Source organism: Hirundo rustica, chromosome 1, assembly GCF_015227805.2.
Source record: "Hirundo rustica isolate bHirRus1 chromosome 1, bHirRus1.pri.v3, whole genome shotgun sequence".
Lineage (NCBI taxonomy): Eukaryota > Metazoa > Chordata > Aves > Passeriformes > Hirundinidae > Hirundo > Hirundo rustica.
The window spans coordinates 34590902-34607809 of NC_053450.1; the positions used below are offsets into that span (position 1 = coordinate 34590902).

At 37.1% G+C, this 16908-nt stretch overlaps 1 protein-coding gene across 3 annotated transcripts in view; it reads right to left on the reverse strand.

Moving 5' to 3' along the window:
* Nucleotides 1-16908, reverse strand: part of PREX2 (phosphatidylinositol-3,4,5-trisphosphate dependent Rac exchange factor 2) — a 177466-nt gene that overhangs the window by 76376 nt on the left and 84182 nt on the right. For all 3 annotated transcript variants that reach the window (XM_040058544.2, XM_040058553.2, XM_040058562.2), the window contains exons 16-24: nucleotides 16663-16735; nucleotides 15378-15520; nucleotides 15134-15226; nucleotides 13700-13848; nucleotides 9090-9175; nucleotides 6722-6858; nucleotides 3510-3627; nucleotides 2483-2667; nucleotides 1444-1605 (exon numbers count right to left, since the gene is read on the reverse strand). In XM_040058544.2, coding sequence (XP_039914478.1) covers nucleotides 1444-1605; nucleotides 2483-2667; nucleotides 3510-3627; nucleotides 6722-6858; nucleotides 9090-9175; nucleotides 13700-13848; nucleotides 15134-15226; nucleotides 15378-15520; nucleotides 16663-16735 — 1146 coding nt within the window. The remainder of the gene's footprint in view (nucleotides 1-1443; nucleotides 1606-2482; nucleotides 2668-3509; nucleotides 3628-6721; nucleotides 6859-9089; nucleotides 9176-13699; nucleotides 13849-15133; nucleotides 15227-15377; nucleotides 15521-16662; nucleotides 16736-16908) is intronic.

The following is a 16908-nucleotide window of genomic DNA, read 5'->3' on the forward strand; positions in this document are numbered from 1 at the left end:
TAAGTCAGGACCAAAATTCTTTTCATATATGTGTTGAGAAACATCTGGGACTCATGGCACTAGAATCGAGGTCCATTAGGAGCAAAATGTTCTGATAAAAATTAATAGTAGGAACTGCAGAAATCTACAAGACTTTTATTTATAGAATTCAAACTTTCACAGTAAATCCAGGAGCCAAGCAGGGCTCAGGCACTCTGAAAGTCTCCTGTAACTATGGTTACCTCTACCTTGCCAAGAAAATGACACATCTATTCCTGAAATCCACTTCAGTACTAATTGTCATTAAAAGCTTTAACTGTGAAACTATTGATTTTTGAGCAGATGAGACTTAAAGTGCAGTCTGTATCAGGAATATCTGCTTCTAGACAGTGTAAGAGCTATGAAAACTTCCCTGAGGCTGTTTGTTTCACATCCAGCCAACACAACAAAATTTGATTTACTGTCTTGGCCTCCTCTGTAGAGGCTGTATATCATAATCAAAATTTTCAGCTACAGAAAAACATATAAATCACCTGCATGTTACTTGAACTGTAACTATTAATATGAAAACTAATGAATTTTGGTTTTAAAAAGGTATTTTGAATTTTAAGCAAATTGGAAACGTGGAGGTTTGTAATTCCGGCAAACATGAATGTCAGAACTCAGATACCAAATGAGGTAAGACAGGGCAGACACTTTTTTGGACCCATTTTGAGCCTACTTCAAAGTAATTCACCTCCCCACAATTAGGTTCCATAAGAGAGGAACTAGGAGTCTGGATGAGGAAATGAGTTTGCATTAACAAAATGGCAAATGGTTGATTCATTTACGCCCTGCTTGGTTGAACAACTATAGAGAAATGCACTGACAGCAATTGGAGGTCATAGTCTGGGCTATTTATTCATTCACATATCATTAATTTAGATCTCAAGCATGTGAAAAGTCAGTACCTTCTCCATTTTCCATGCTATTATGTTTTGTTAAACCAAGTGAAGCTAATAATTTACAGGGACATTGCTATTAACAGTTATGCTAGGGCCTAAAAGTTGAATAAAAGGGTTAGAATTTGGTATTTGAGTTGCACTAGAAAAGAAAAAAAAAAATCTGTTGTTATTGCTACATTTTTGGTTAACATCTGCAAATTCACTAGAGTATTGGTTTAAGGCATTTACAAGAATGATGGCTCTTTTGCAGAATATTCATTTGATTGTGTCTGCAACTGAACACAGCAAACAAGAATAGAGACTAACCCAATGTCTAAAAAAGGGATAAGAAAAAGAATGGCTTGAAAAAAAATTGATACAATTATTCAATTAAGGCATTCATGCTTCAAAACAGCTAAACTTTCAGCCACATTTTTGTCACTGCTGTAGACACTCTGAAGAGTTATCCAAACTGTACCACATTCCCCTGTTTTTCCCTTAAAATAAAAATATAATCAAGCTTAGGACATGCATGTCATACCTTTTTATAACTAGAGATTCTTCTGTAGATATGCTCAATTTTCTCACTGCAAATAACGCTGAATTTACTTTGAAGTTCAGTGGGGATCACATCATTTAAGGAATTGAGGCTGTTGCAATTCTGCACAAAATGTTCATCACTTTTTGCCAATGCTTCAAGAATCTAAGATAACAGAAACAAGAGAAGTACGTTATGAAATTAAGTTGACCAAAATTTCCCCGTACTAATCATCTCTTATAACTAAAGCTGAAAAGCCTGATAAGATTACAGAAAATGGTGTACAACAACAATGAATGAAGCTTGGGATGCAAAGAGGTTTTCTTAAATCTATTCCCTGATAAGTTATACCCATAAGTATTTTTGCTTGGCTTCTCATGACATTGTCTGATAATGGATTTACTACTAATTTCCTACTAATGTAACCACTATGGCTCCTCTGAAATACATTATCTGGTGTATTTACTTGATCAGCACATATTATGCAAAGCTGCTGAATTAATTTATTCATTACTTCTAGAAAATCTTTGCTTTGGCAGAATACTAACACACTGGAAAAAAGCGTAAGAGAAAATTGAGTGCTATCCTCTCGTATATTCTGCATAAAAAGGCCAGGAAATAGGGCACAGAATAAGCTGTACTGCCCAGGAAAGACTGAAGCCTTGCTATAATGGTGAGAGAAAACTATATAAAAGGCATGTTGAAGAGATGAGGGTAGTATATAGCAGATATTTCAGTGGATCTTTGACTTCCTTTCAAGTTTTATTTGATAATTAAGAAATAAGGGAGAGAAGCAGGAGGAATGGAAGACTTTGAAGATCTTTTAATATGTTTTTAGATTTAAAGGCTCAATTTATAATGACAGCATAACTCACTTTTCCTCCTGAGCCAACAATCGTCCTCCAAAACATCAGAGAGATAAAGGTGATCAATTAAAAGGTACCAAATGAAAGACATATCATCATAAGAGGAAAAAAAGATGTAAGTTTCTCCATTTCTCCATAAACTCAATAAGCATTAATATACAAAAAATGCTTCATACCTTTGCAGTCAAACTGAAAAATCCCTTTGGTTCAATCATTTTTTCCAAGACATGGCATTTTATTCCAGCTGTGCTGTCATACTCATAAACCACTCCATACTCCAGATGAACATTGTCAACAGTCAGACTCACATGATCTTTCTTTCCATCAATTATTGCCATCGTGTTGAATTTGTCAATTACCTCTAGAATAATTAAAGTAACACAAATCAGTTGAAAAGTCCTGACCATTAAATGAACTATGAAGGACATAAGCAAGCATTCTGAAAAGAGGTATGTTCCCATCACTCTATTTAAAAACATGCATTAAAAAACCTGGCCGAACAATATAACAATCAAAACACCCGTAGATTTATAGATGTCAAAATACTGGACTGCAAAACAGGCAATACTCTTTCTTTACAAACAATTATTAAAGGGAGATAATTCCATTTCACTTATAATCCAGAGACACTAAGAAAGATCCAAAAAAGGGAAAACTGAAAATTTCTAAATAATGCAGAAGAAAATCACTGTGAAAACTGTCAACATTCAGAAACGAAACCACAAGAATTGCATTTATGAAGAGAACATCAATACAGTTCATGTGTTAACTGTCTCTTTAATTACAAGTTGCAGATTAATGCAATTTTATCTAAATGTTAATTGCCTGAAAATAATCTGAAGGATAGTCAGTTTTTTATTTCCAATGCAATAATGACTAATGTATCAAGTCTGCCATAAATTATTACTAGGGAGGAAAATAAATCAGGTAATGCCTAGGTTTATGTTTCTTATAAATGAAAATAAACAGCTTTTCCCCAAAGTGTTCACAGAAGTATTTTCTATAAATGGGAAAGATAATAGTTTTCAAAGAATAGCATGCTAAATTTATATGTTTAAAATACATAAGGAAACAAATCTTTACGTAAAACACATCTTATGACCTGCTGAAAATTTCCTGTCTGCAAACAAACCCATTGCCAACATTTTCCTTGTATTATAACAGAATTCTCAGCAACAAGAAAATCAAACAAGCATCACATACCTTCCACTTTACAGTCAAAGGCATCGCCTCCATCATCTCCAGAGGGTTTGGTGTTTGTTTTCTGAAGATCTTCCTGTGCACTTTCAATGCTATTGTAAACCCACTGAATAGAATCTTGCTAGAAAAACAACAGAAAATAGACAGCTAGAAAAAGCTTTGCAAGTGCAACTGATAACAGCTATTTCACTGTTTTAAAGGCCTAAATTTAAATTTAAAAAAAAAATCATAGAATTTTGGCATTTTATAAAACCGTCCAAAGAATTTTGGCAAGTTATTTTTTTATTTCAGCATATATTGTCATGAGACAGTATGAAGTCTGTGACAGCATGACATCCATCATTTTCACGTCTCTGCCAAAAAATAATCTAAGACATTTCAAATCAAATTTCAGATTGAAAAATATTTTTCCCCAAGAAATCATGGGAGGGAAAAAAAGAACCAATTTTTGCTTTGCTAAATCTGCTGTGCAACCACAAATCTGGTGGCAAATATGACAGAATATCAACCAAAGGCAGAGAATGTCCAGTTAATCCATCACGTGTCATTGGCACAAAGAACCTATACTACAGCTTTCATTACTTTTATTTGACTTTACTAAACTTATTTTACTAGTGCAGTAATAAATGTTGGGGTTTTTTTTTCTCACAGATAAGTACCCCCTGAACCTCCCAAAGTAAAGAACCACAGACTCCAAAAATCCACCATCTTCTGTAGCTGAGTGACACACGAGCACAGGCGTGGTGGCTTACACGGGTCACACAACTTTTGAAGAAGCCACATGTATGTCTTACATCTTCTACCCAGTCTGTAACTCAGCCACATGTCCATCATACCCTTGTGGAAGGTCCTACCAAGCATGGCATCCCCAGATTACTCTTTGTCCCTTACACTTCAAAACAAGTTTGACAGTCAGTTAATCACTCCAACAGCTACAGCAGAATAAATGACATGTTTATGAGAAATCTGAATTAAAAAAGAAGTCTGTGGAAGAATTCAAAGTTAAACAAGGACAGCAAACATTTAGGCTGAATGTTAAAATCTTCAAGCAAAGTGCCAAATACATTATGCTATCCTTTGCTAAAATACAACATTTGGCTTCTATCTTTATCCCATTGGTATGGTTCCTCCAGGTTTCTTAGATTCATCTATGCCTTGCTTTTCACTCAGTGGCATGAAATATTTTAGTAAGAAAGCTTAACTTTCAGAGCTCTGTGTTGATTGCTGGAAGACACCTGTGCAGAACCTGATCAACAGGAACGTTTCTGAAATCCACACTTCTTTGCAGGTTCACCTCAAAGCTTGATGCTTAGTTATGGATTCTTACAGACTGGCTTGGCAGCATTAGGACTGCCATGCCAATCTCTAATAAGAAATACCAACTACTTAAACTGGAAGCCCCTTTCCCAAAAGTTAGCAACCGATCTAATGCAATATGACTCAGAGAAATGTTCTTCAAAATCATTACAGGAGAACAAACTAAGCAGAAACCTGTGACATCATGATTAGTATCACTGCAAGGAAATTGTACTTCCAAGAAGTAAAATCTGGTCTCAATCTTCTTTGTTCAGACAAGACAGAAACACTGTCCAACAGAAATTACACAGTAATTGACTCAAAGAATCTGAAATGAAGCTTCATGCTCCAGGCAATTTAGGAAGACTTTTTACCCTGAGAAGTAGAAGATATAAGAAGGAGGAAAATATTCCCTTTCAATTACGCAACTGGGAACCACAGGAGAGACTGCAATATTGCTGGTAATGAAATGATAGGCTGTATGCACTGTACTTACAAAACATTAGAAATCCATCATAATTTTCCAAATAATAATTAAAAAAAACCCTCCAAATTTCTGAATAGGAAATTAAATTTTAGCTGTCTTTGCACCTGTGGGAATACTATTATTTACTTCAGTCTAGACAATTCTCCCACAGGTTTTGATAACACTGCATCCTAAATGAAGTTCTTCTTGTCTGTCTGAGGAACTTCATCTGTGATTTGCTGAATTATGATCAGCTACTTTTTAAAACTGAAATAAACACTATGTTTGGAAAAAACTTCAAGTTATTATAAAAGCAATTTAAAAACTCAAAGTAATTTTTTAATGTCAAGGCATTCACACCAGCCAGCATTAATCAACCATCTTTGGATGTCACTAGTATCCGTAGGAAGTCTACAGTTGAACACAGAGAGAAAAAACTGCTATAAAGAACTTAATTTATCTTTTATTCTATCCAGTTCTGCTACTAGTGAACAGGACATACTCTCTTTACTAGAGTGCATCTTCCTTTAAAGCATAGGTGAGCTTGATCTCGACATGCCCTGTAACAATTTCAATTCTGTATTATCATTTAAACACAAACATCCCAAGAATATTTCCATAAAGACTGTGTTTATATGACCCAGTTCTAACTATATAATTCTTATAACTATGCAGTAGGTGTGGGAGAAGGATTCAACTCTTGATTTTAATTGAATTTTTCTCCTCAGTAAACATGTACTTGAAGAGTTTGTGAAGTTAATTAAAAATATTGGTTCATAGTTTATGAAAAATTTGCAGAGAATTGGAAAATTACATTATAGAATCCAGCTTGGTTTGTTTTTCTTCCTAAATTTGTGTCTTGGAAGCCTGAGATTTTATCCTTAACTAACATGACAAAGATAACAAAATTTGCATGCACTGAAAAAAAAGGAAATTATGAGTCCTTGAATATCCAGAAAGTCCAGAATGTTTATTCTCAAGACCGAAATGCAATGGGAACTCTGACTTTTATGGATGGAATATATGCACTCTGCTCTCTGTGTACTGAAGTGTAACAGAATTCTGGAAGATCAGTTTTGTGCATTTCATTCTCCTGCTGCTGAGCAGGCAGCAAGTTGTGGGACTTCCTCTCCATCAAGACGAGAATTTACCTCAAAATTCTTTCTGCATAACACTGCAGAAAGAATTGAAATAGCCACTTAAAAACACCATATAAAAATTATCTATGATATTTATTTCAATGCAGAAACTAAGCAGATCTTGAACATCACTGTTGAGCAACCTTCAGCTTCTATGTTTCAATTGGCTTCCTTTCAGTGTTATTCACCACTTCTTTCCTCTCACCCCACTCAAACACAACAGATATGTGCACAGAGATAAACACCACACTGTTTACTCCGACCAAAACCAGAAACCTAGAAGAAAATCTGCAAGGGTACCGAATGAGACATACCTGCATTGGCCGCCTGTACTTCCTGCAGGCTGTGACATGAGCAATAACACTCGCATGAGTCTCTTTGCTGACATTAATTCCATTCACTTTGATTATGCACTGGCCAGGGTGGAGACCTGCTGCAGCTGCCACTGTTCCTATTAATAAAAACCCACACAGTTAGAAGACTTCTTTTTCTAAACACCTCCTTTCAAGCTGACAGTCAAAAAACCCGACTCTTTTCTAAAAATTCAGAACCTGGTCTGACTGATCCTCACATATTTCCCCTGACCACAGAGTACTTCTGTAGACCAGCTGGATGCCAAGAAAATGGAATTTGCCAGCAGATGTTTCCATAAAAGACACCAGACCATTTTCTAAAGGCTGCTTTATAAAACAACAAACATTGACTAGCAATATGAAAATGCAGAAAATTCACCTCAAAGAAAAGGACTTTAAAAGGATAAAATGGCTCTAGCTTGAAAGTCACTAATTACAACTTAGCCTACTTTTATATGACCCAAGCTTATGAGCCTCTTGTTTAATTCAGGTGTTTCAATTTTACATACAAAACAGAAGGTTGCTGGCAGTACACAGAGAAGTATAAGAGCATACTAGAGTACCATGTTAATCATGAAGTGAAATATCTGAATTCCAAAGACATTTCCAAAGATATTGTTCTTATTATCATCTTCCCTACCAACGAAATTATAGCAAAGGGCCTTACAGCTTTAAATCAAAATCTCAAAGATAATTAAGTAAAAGATCTCAAATTAAATTATCAGAGAGTGGGACAGGCAGACACGCATGACATGACATCAAAACAAAACATTCTCTTTAAGCAGCATAAAAGATTTCATTCAGTGACTTATTTTCACAATGGAATAACTACATTGGGAAAATCTAGTGACTGAAGAGGCACCACAAAAATAGCAATTGTCTCCAGGTGTTTTCAGTGCAATTCAAACTCACTGCTGAAAGACAGCCTGTTGGAGTATCCAGCTACCTGAACATTCACCTCCTAATGTCTCTTGATACTGCCACAGAAGTGCCAAGGAAGTAAAAATCTATTTCCTAGAGACTGCCAAACTGACGTGCAGAAGCTAGGGGCTGTGAAAGAAAAGGCTAGACCGAATTTGCAGGGCTGACAAATAGAAAGCTTGTCACGACTTCATGACTTGTCAGTTGAGCATATTTGACAGGGAAATAACTTACGGAATATACATGAGCTTCCCTCATTTTAGGAATTATCACTATTAGACTAAAGCTGTGTTTAAAATCTAATATAAAATAAAGTCATGGAAATTACACTATTACCAGCTACCGCAATCTCCCCTCCCCCCCCAAAAAACCCTAAAAATAAAGATATAAATTGATCTTATTAAATATCCTTCTCAAAAAAAAACAAAAAAAAAACCAAAAAAACCCCAAATCTCTCATCAGAAAACCCCATGGTACCAACTCAGTAAAGTATTTAAGCACATGCTTAAAATCTTCCAAGTTTAGCAAACCACACGAGCAAGCACTTGCATATTGTTGAGGTTAATCGGAATAAAGTATGTGCTTAATGAATATGATAGGCAGTTGAATTGAGATCCAGGTGCAGAAATAATTATCACATCACCTACTAAGTCTGTAGTTTATTAGTATTTCTTTTGAAAATCGAGTTTCTGGCACCACAGCCTAGAAAAAAAGGCATCAAACTCTGTTCAAATCTGGCTGTTTTGCAGATCAGTTAACTTCTAATTCCTCAGTTACAGAGGCAGGAGGGAGGAAAGAGACAACTGTCCCACATTAGCTGGAAATACAGTTAGTTTGCTCTACCATAAACATGAGACAGCAAGAAATAATGCTTCAACTTCTTTTAGCACAAGTGCACTGCTCAAAAACATTCAGTTAGGATAGCAAGCATGTGAAAATCATATCCCAAAATAGTATTTACATGAAATATCTGCAATTACTAAGACAAAGCCATTAACACTCTTGAAAAGATTGGTAAAAAGTACTTTTTTTGTAATGTTTTCAGAACATTGCAGAACCACATAGCCACCTAACAAATTAACACAGGGGTTCCCAACGGCCATTCACTGGACAAAGTTATATTGCATCCTTCAGCTACTCCTTAATCTGTAAAGAGTGCACAACTTTAACTTAACCTTCCTACATTTATCTGACAATATTTTAAAAAAGAGTTGGCAGATGTCTCCAAAGTTTACAGAGTATAAGTACACAATACAATTATGCTTGAGTTTATTTAATAACATTTGCTACCTTGGGAAAAATAAAAATCTAAGATGTATTGCTGGACCCAATTTTGACTTATCTCAACCAAGTCATTTAGACACTGAATATATATTTACCAGTACCATTGACAGCTCTTATGGCTTACCTCTACCAACAGCATGGACAACAGATGGGCCAAAACCCCGGATCTGGAATCCTAGTCCATCTGCAGAGTCAGGAATCTTCACTGTCCTGATACAAGGAAAGATGTAACATGAACATAGGAAAAAGGTAGCATTTTGATATTCAGCAGCATATAGATTACAAGGATATAAAACAGCATGCTTTTATTCAAATCAGTTTTCAGATTCTGCAGCCTTCATATTCCAGATACCGTGCACCACCAACATCAGAAATAAGAGCAAGCTGAGACAGCACAAACACCCTATTTCACAGGGAAATTCAATATGCTGATTATAATCAAAATGCCACAATAGCTTTATAATTCCTCCCCAAAAGGACTGATATTTGGGTAAGTTGCCATAGCACAACAACACTGAAAGCCCTGGGAAGGCAGGCAGTCTCTCCCAGCTGAGAGGACAGAGCCTGGGGACCAGAGATCACAGCAGGTCTGATCAGACAAGCTGCAGAAGACTGCAGAGCCTAGATCCATATTACAGTTTACAGAATCACAGAATGCGCTGAGTTGGAAGGAATCCACAAGGAACACCAAAGTCCAACTCCTGGCCTTGCACAGACACCTCAAGAGTCACGCTGTGTGCCCAAGTGCACTGTCCAAACTCTTCTTGTACTCCATTGGGCTGGTGCTGCGACCACTTCCCTAGGGAGCCTGTTCCAGTACCGAAACACCCTCTGGGTGAAGAATATTTCTATAATATCTAACGTAAACCTCCCCTGACAGAATTAGAGGTCTTTCCCTCGGGTCCTGTCAGTGGTCACCACAGAGAAGCAATCAGTGCCTGCCTCTCCTTTTCTGCTCCTGAGGAAGTTGCAGACTGCAGTGTGGTACCCTGTCATAAAAGGGAATTTTGTTTGATAAGCAGGACTTTCCTCTCATGAAGCCATGTTGGCTGTGACCAACGACTGCATTGTCTCTCAGGTGTTTTTCAACATCTCCCAGAATAATCTTCTCCATAACTTTACCAGGCACAGAAGTGAGACTGACAGGCCTGTAGTTTCTCAGGTCCTCTGTCTTCTCCTTCTTGAAAAATGGGACAATGTTTGCCAGCTTCCAGTCAGCTGGGACCTCTTCAGATTCCCAAGACAAAAATTATCAAGAGAGGCTTTAAAATGACATCAGCTAGCACTTTGAGGATTCCTGGATGAATTCCATCCCATAAATTTGTAGAGTTTCAACTGAAGCAGCAGATCTCACACAGTTTCAGAGTTGGCTGATCGTTCTTGCAGTCATGGTCTTCCAGTTCAGGGCACTGAGACCCCTTTGGTCCATCAACCCATGTCGAAGATGAAGGTGAAGAATAAATCAAACACTGCATTGTCCCTGTCCCCATCTGTGAGGTGACCACCCTCATCCTGTAACAGGTCAATGTGTCCCCCACATTTCCAGCCAGCTTCGTCTCTAGTTGACCTTTGACCATGAATTTCCTCTCAGCAGTAGTGTGCAGCATCTCTGTATTCTTCCCATATCACTTGACCTGCTTTCATCGGGTAGACGTTTTCCTTTTTGGCTTTATTTCCAGAAAATATTCCTGTTCAACCAAGCTGGCCTTCTGCCTGACATGCTTGAGTTCTGACACTTGGGAATTACCTGCTCCTGTGCCCTTAGGTGGTGATGTTTAAAAAGTGACCAGCACTGATGGACCCCAACAACTGCAAAGACATTTTCACCCTGAAGTAATGAATCCCATCAGGCGTCATAGACAAGGTGTTGAGTAGATCATCCCACGGTCAACAAATCCAAAATTTTTCTGCTGACACCAACCTTGGAGCCATGCATTGACCTGATGGATCTGCCTAATCTTATTGATATTATTTTCTTTGTTACTGGAAGAATCAATGAAATCAACTACTATGCTCCTGATCCCCCTACTAATCATCCCAGAGCACTGAAGTCTTTTTTGATTGCCCTCGGATTTCCCTGTTTTATGTCACTGCTACCAGTCTGAACAACCAAGAGTGGATAGTAATCAGAGGGCCTTACTAGACTGGATTGTTTTCCAGTAATGTCGCTTATCTGAGCCCCTGGGAGGCAGCAGACTTCCCTGTGAGTTGGGTCAGGTCTGCGTATCGGACCCTCCATCCTCCTTAGACTGGAGCCTCCTGTCACAACAACCCTTCTTCTCCTGTTAACAGAGGAGGCTCTGATGGAGGGTGCAGGTGGTATCATTTCAGGAGACCCCACCATTCCAGACAGACCTTCCCCCACCTCATCAGTTCTTTGGCCTTCTAGACCGAGAGCTTCATACCTGTTGTAAAAGGTACCAGCCCTACTTGTCAAATTCAGAGAAAGAGGAACCTTCCTCCTGGTACATGCCGTGATGTGCCGCCAGCCTTCATCTTTAACAGACCTTTGGCTAACAGTCCTTTGACTAATTACCTTACAGGGTTCTGACTCCATCTGCTTCTTCACCACAACGGAGTCCGAGACTGTAATGTGGCTGAAAATAACTGATCTCCCTTTTGCTCATTCACATGGATACTGTGCAGCCTGTTCACTTCTTCCTGTAGCTCCACCTGCAGCACAGCTCCTCAAACGCAGCACACTTTCTGCAAAACTTCTCTTTGTAGCCCCCAGCCTCGCAAAGAGGGCTCAGGCACTCCCAGCAACCTGTGCCTCTCCTTGCTGAGTTTTCTTGAAATAACTTTTTGTTGCAGTTTTTCTGAGCACCTATGAAAGTACTGAGTTTTGTGAAGTAAGAATCATCCACTGCTGTTTGTATGACTTGTAAGCACATTGGGCTGCGCTCCTGCTTGATCTGAGAACAAGAGTAATAAACTACCGACAAACCTAACCAACAAAAACACAATTCCGAGAATCAAAATTCACATCTAGTCCTTAAAATAAAGCCCTGATCTTGCCCAAAATAAGCTAGCATATCCTCACGATATCGGCTCAGGGTCTACAAAAGGCAAAACAGCTGCATTAGCCCTTATCAGAGCTAGTTAGGTCATGCATAACAGTGCACTGATTTAACTTTGCAGCCTTTCCATCCAGAGCCAGCTCTGTTATTATTTCAGAGATCTTCGCCCCAAGCTCCATTTTCCATTGCAAAAGCAAACAAATTCAAATTGATGCTGAAAAGTGATTTTAAAATACATTTGGACTGTAGCAAACTTGATTTACAGGCTGTTTTGAAAAATGGAATTGCATAATTTCTTTTAGTTCCTTTTTCTTCTAGTATACATAATGTTAGGCACTTGGAAATTATTATCAGAGAGGAGATCCAAACTTCATTGAGGTCTATAACTTTTTTAAAATATAATATTATATAGAGATTAATGAATTTTCTCTTGAAACATTTTGTAAGTATAACATGATTTAATGTACTCATATTAACTATTGATATCATCTGTATGATGGCATTCTGAAAATGCTTTGAGAACCTGCTAATGAACTATGAAAGACCATCACTGGCAGTTTAGGCTAAGAATTCAGGAGAGAACTGTCTTCTGTGAACTCTGTTGTGCTAGCAGCAGCTGCTGACAAAAAAGCAGGGAACTCTAAGAAACAAATTCAACTCCTGTGAACTCTCTATTCACTAGATCATCTCTTCCAACCTTGAAATTCACTCACAAGTTGAGTCAGGAATTAAACCAAGGTTTGCATTAAAGAAAGGCCAAGATATGGCCTTTATGCCATATGCTTTCTACAATCCTGTGGTCTGGGAGATTTTTTAATTGCTATTTTTGTTTGCTTGGGGGTGGGTGCAGGTGTTGGAGTATCAGTCAAAATAAGCAACTTTATGCCTTATTTCTTTCTTTGCTCTTTTTCCTGTTCTGGGTGCCATTTTACTTCTCAAGACACCTTGGCTTATTAAGATCTTCAATCTACCACTTAACCAGAGCCATTTCTGAGCGAAGCACTCTGTATTCTGTAAGGTAGTAAGGTAACAGAGGATGGCACATCTTTATTCTGCAAATTTTGAATAAAAAATTACTCCTGACAAGTTTTTCTGGGTCTCCTTCTTCTTTGTTAAATATAACCTAGTAAAAACTGCATTAACTTTACTAGTATACTTATGCTCATTTTCATATTTACTGAACCCACCCATTCAGCCTCACTTTGTATTTCTTTTACATTACAAAATTTGCATTTAGGTAGGAATGGTCAAAACTGTGTACAGAAATGCATCTGTTCCATAAAGATGAGGAGCTGCTTATCTCCTCCTGCTGTTTACACAACCAACACACAAACTGAAAGGGCCCATGAGACCACAGAGTCTGACGATGCCAAACCAGCAACTAATCCCCAGACACCGGAATTTGTTTCATACACACAGAGAGAGATAAGTGACCAAAATTGTCAATATAGTCAACAAAACTTCATTTAAACTTGCAGTACCTGCATGTATTTGAAATGGCAGAGTTGAAGATCTAAGGTACTTGTGTGATTCTTTTGCTGACTCACAAATAGGATGAAACAAAATCAAGGCAAATCAAATTGCTTGACTTCACAAAGTGAGATCAGAGACAACATTTAAAAATCCTTTACAGTAGTGCTCCCTGAAGTTCCACTGTTTTTTTTTAAATTCACTTCAATTGTTGCTTATAAAATTTCCAAAAGGAATAACTTACTCTCGAGGTTTAGTGCTCACAAGAATCCGCAGGGGCTTTCTGCTGTTTAAACAGGCTTTCAGAAAGCAATCCACTTCACTGAAGGGTCGCAGAAAAACCAGGTCACCATTAATGGCAAAGATTTTCTTCCCAACTTCCAAGCCTGCCATCTAGAAAATAACAACAGTTGTGTATATGTTTGCTTTTTATAACCACTAATATGACGTTTTCTTCTGCTGGCATGTAACCTCAACAGAAAAAATTATATTCATTTTTTCTTTACATTCTTCATGACTCCTTCACATACCACACGCAAGGGACTTACACCACAAAATGCTTCTAAAACAGGTTAAATTCATGTGAAGGGTAAACACTCATTCTGAAGAGAGCTAAATACGAGACCTACTCTTAATCAAGATTTTGGAACAGAATCACAATATCAGTTAATTTTTTCATGATTAGCCGCAACACCTTTGATTGAGCCATTTATTTTATGACAGTACCTAATTTTTCATCCACCATTTTCCAAATGAACTAAAGCTTCTTTTCATAAAGAAAGACCAAATTAATATTTTAGTAAGGGAATATTTGGTATGTTCCAAAACAAAAGAGTATTTAAACTTTGATCTAACAAGAAAAGCGCCAGAGCAGTTAAGTGGCTCAGGGTATGGGCAAGGCCCTAGTGCCATCCAAGAATACAGCAGAACCTGACCGCTAGAAATCACCCTATTTAGTCCTGTGGCTGAATTATATTATTCATTTGTTGTATCTATTTAAAATCTAAATTTGTACTCCACCATGAGATTTAGAAAGCCTTGAAATCTAAGTCCAAGTTTTTCTCTCATGAAAGAGTGTTCTACTTTATCTTTACGTATATAGAGACTCCCATGCTGCTCAGCAGAATATTAATTAACCCAAAGAGAATAAAAAGCAATGCAACCAAATAGGAAGGCTGTCATTTATTCATTCAGATTCGCAAATTCCAGACTTGATCTAAAGCTTTATGCATCCTTTACCATGAAATGTATCAACTGCAACTCACAGACTAGCTCTATACTCATTTCATGTTCTACCAATAATGTTTATTTCAATTAGGATTAATTTCATCACCAGAATATTATAAAATGCATAAAAATAAAATGGCAACTTTCATATCATCGCTCAGTATGACAACTTAGCTGAGCAGAAAATAAGTGTTAGACAATGGTCAAAATAATATTTTCAACAAAGCAAAACATGAAAAAGAAAACAAATAAACAAAACACAACATCAAAAAAACAAAACAAAAAAACTGAACAAAAAAAAGGAAAAAAGGGAAAAATATTCATAGACACAACTTTCTTGGTAAGTGTTCACTGTCACCTACTACTACTGTAGACTTTCATAAGTGGTGTACAAAAATACATCTGTCATCAAGTAAATTAAACAGGGAAGATAATTTATAATATTCGATACCTCAGCATTTGATCCTTTCTCCACCACTTTAATAATCGGCACTTTATTTTTATCTTCTAAACCAAAACCATAGGTTCCTTCATTAGATTTAATCTGTAAAATAATTTTTAAAAATATTGTTCAGAGAGGCATTAATAACAACTGAAGTATGTCTTCGTTAAATAGCAATAAACTCTCCTAATATATTGTCACTATGACCAATTTTTTTACTCATCAAAGCACAAAATGATGGTATTTCACTCACCAGTAATGACTTGGCTATGACATTTTCCACTACTTTCAGATCATGTTTCATGAGTCTGTGCTTCATATTTGATCCTTCCATTTCTTCATCCGCATAAAAACGGAACAGCAGTGGTTCATCTTTAAATTCACTTTTCTCTAACACTGTATGACAGAAATCCTCACACATTAATCTTTATTTTCTTTTGAAATTTTGAATATCATGTATTTCATGAATCATAAAATACTGAACACGCATATACATATTGAATACTACCGAACTATTTTTGTGTGTGTGAATCTAGGGAAATCTTTTAACATGCACAACCATTGTTATTTGGATTCATTACAGAGGGATAGGTATCACTAAGCTCATTTTTTCAACTACAGCATCTGGATTCCACCAAGCTGAGAAAGATATATTAACCTGAACTAGTTTTAGTGAAAATACCAAGCACAAGATTTCTTCCAAAAAGGGATTTTAAAACATGACTTTGAAAAGTTCTGCCAGGTAGCTGCTGAAGATGCTCACCACCAAGTTCTGGCACTCTCCAGATGGTTCAGAATTAGAAACACGTTTGCTGGGGACGTGGAAGCAAGTAGAACAGCCAATGGATGCAGTTTGTGTGTTCAAAAGTCATAGGAAAAAGAATGAACAATACCGGAGAGTATGTTCCCAACCCCTCGGCTAAACAAGCTGAGAAAACAAATTTCTTCCTCTTCTCCTTTCAGTAAATGACCTACTACTTCAATACTTTCACTGAAATCTTCCCCCTGATGGTATTAAATGGGTCCTTGTTCACCTTAATTTTGGTGCTGCACATATCTCTGGTCTCCTCTCCTCTTTGTTCTTCGCTATCCTTATGATTTTCTCATTCTTCTCCAATCCACTTTCTCCCATTGTCACCACTTCATTTTTTTTGAAGTCATGCTCCTCTATACTTCATTAATTCCCCCCAAAATCTCACATTTCTTTCCTACGTTATTTTTTATTGTCTCATCAGTGCCAGCATGCATTACTTTTTTAAGACAGTTCTTGCAATGTGACTAATAAAACTGCCCCCACTAAATCCTTTAGTGGATTTTATAGCACCTCAGCAGGTGCTATAAAATTTGACATAATCTTCAGAGTATACAATAGTTAATTTTTTTTTACTTGAAGATTGTAGCATCAATCTCTTTAGTGATACAATAGAAGAATTTTCCATCTGTTCTGTAATATCTTTATCAGCCCCTGCATTTCCTTCCAACTGTGCAGATAACATTAAACGAGATACGCATAGCTTGTACAGAATGTATTTACTTACCATGGTGCATAAACCCGTTATCACAAAGAGCTACACCAAATATCATAGCTTCCTCCCTCGTCCGGCAGTCCCCCTGTTAAAACACAGTACATTTTAAAAATTAATTTTAATATATTATCGAAATGGAAACTGTGCACAACGGCGTAATCTCAGAGGGATGGCAATTTCTGTAGATTACATTCACCACCACCACCTTTATGTATACATTTCTAGCATGCATATATATATGAACCATACATGTTCCAT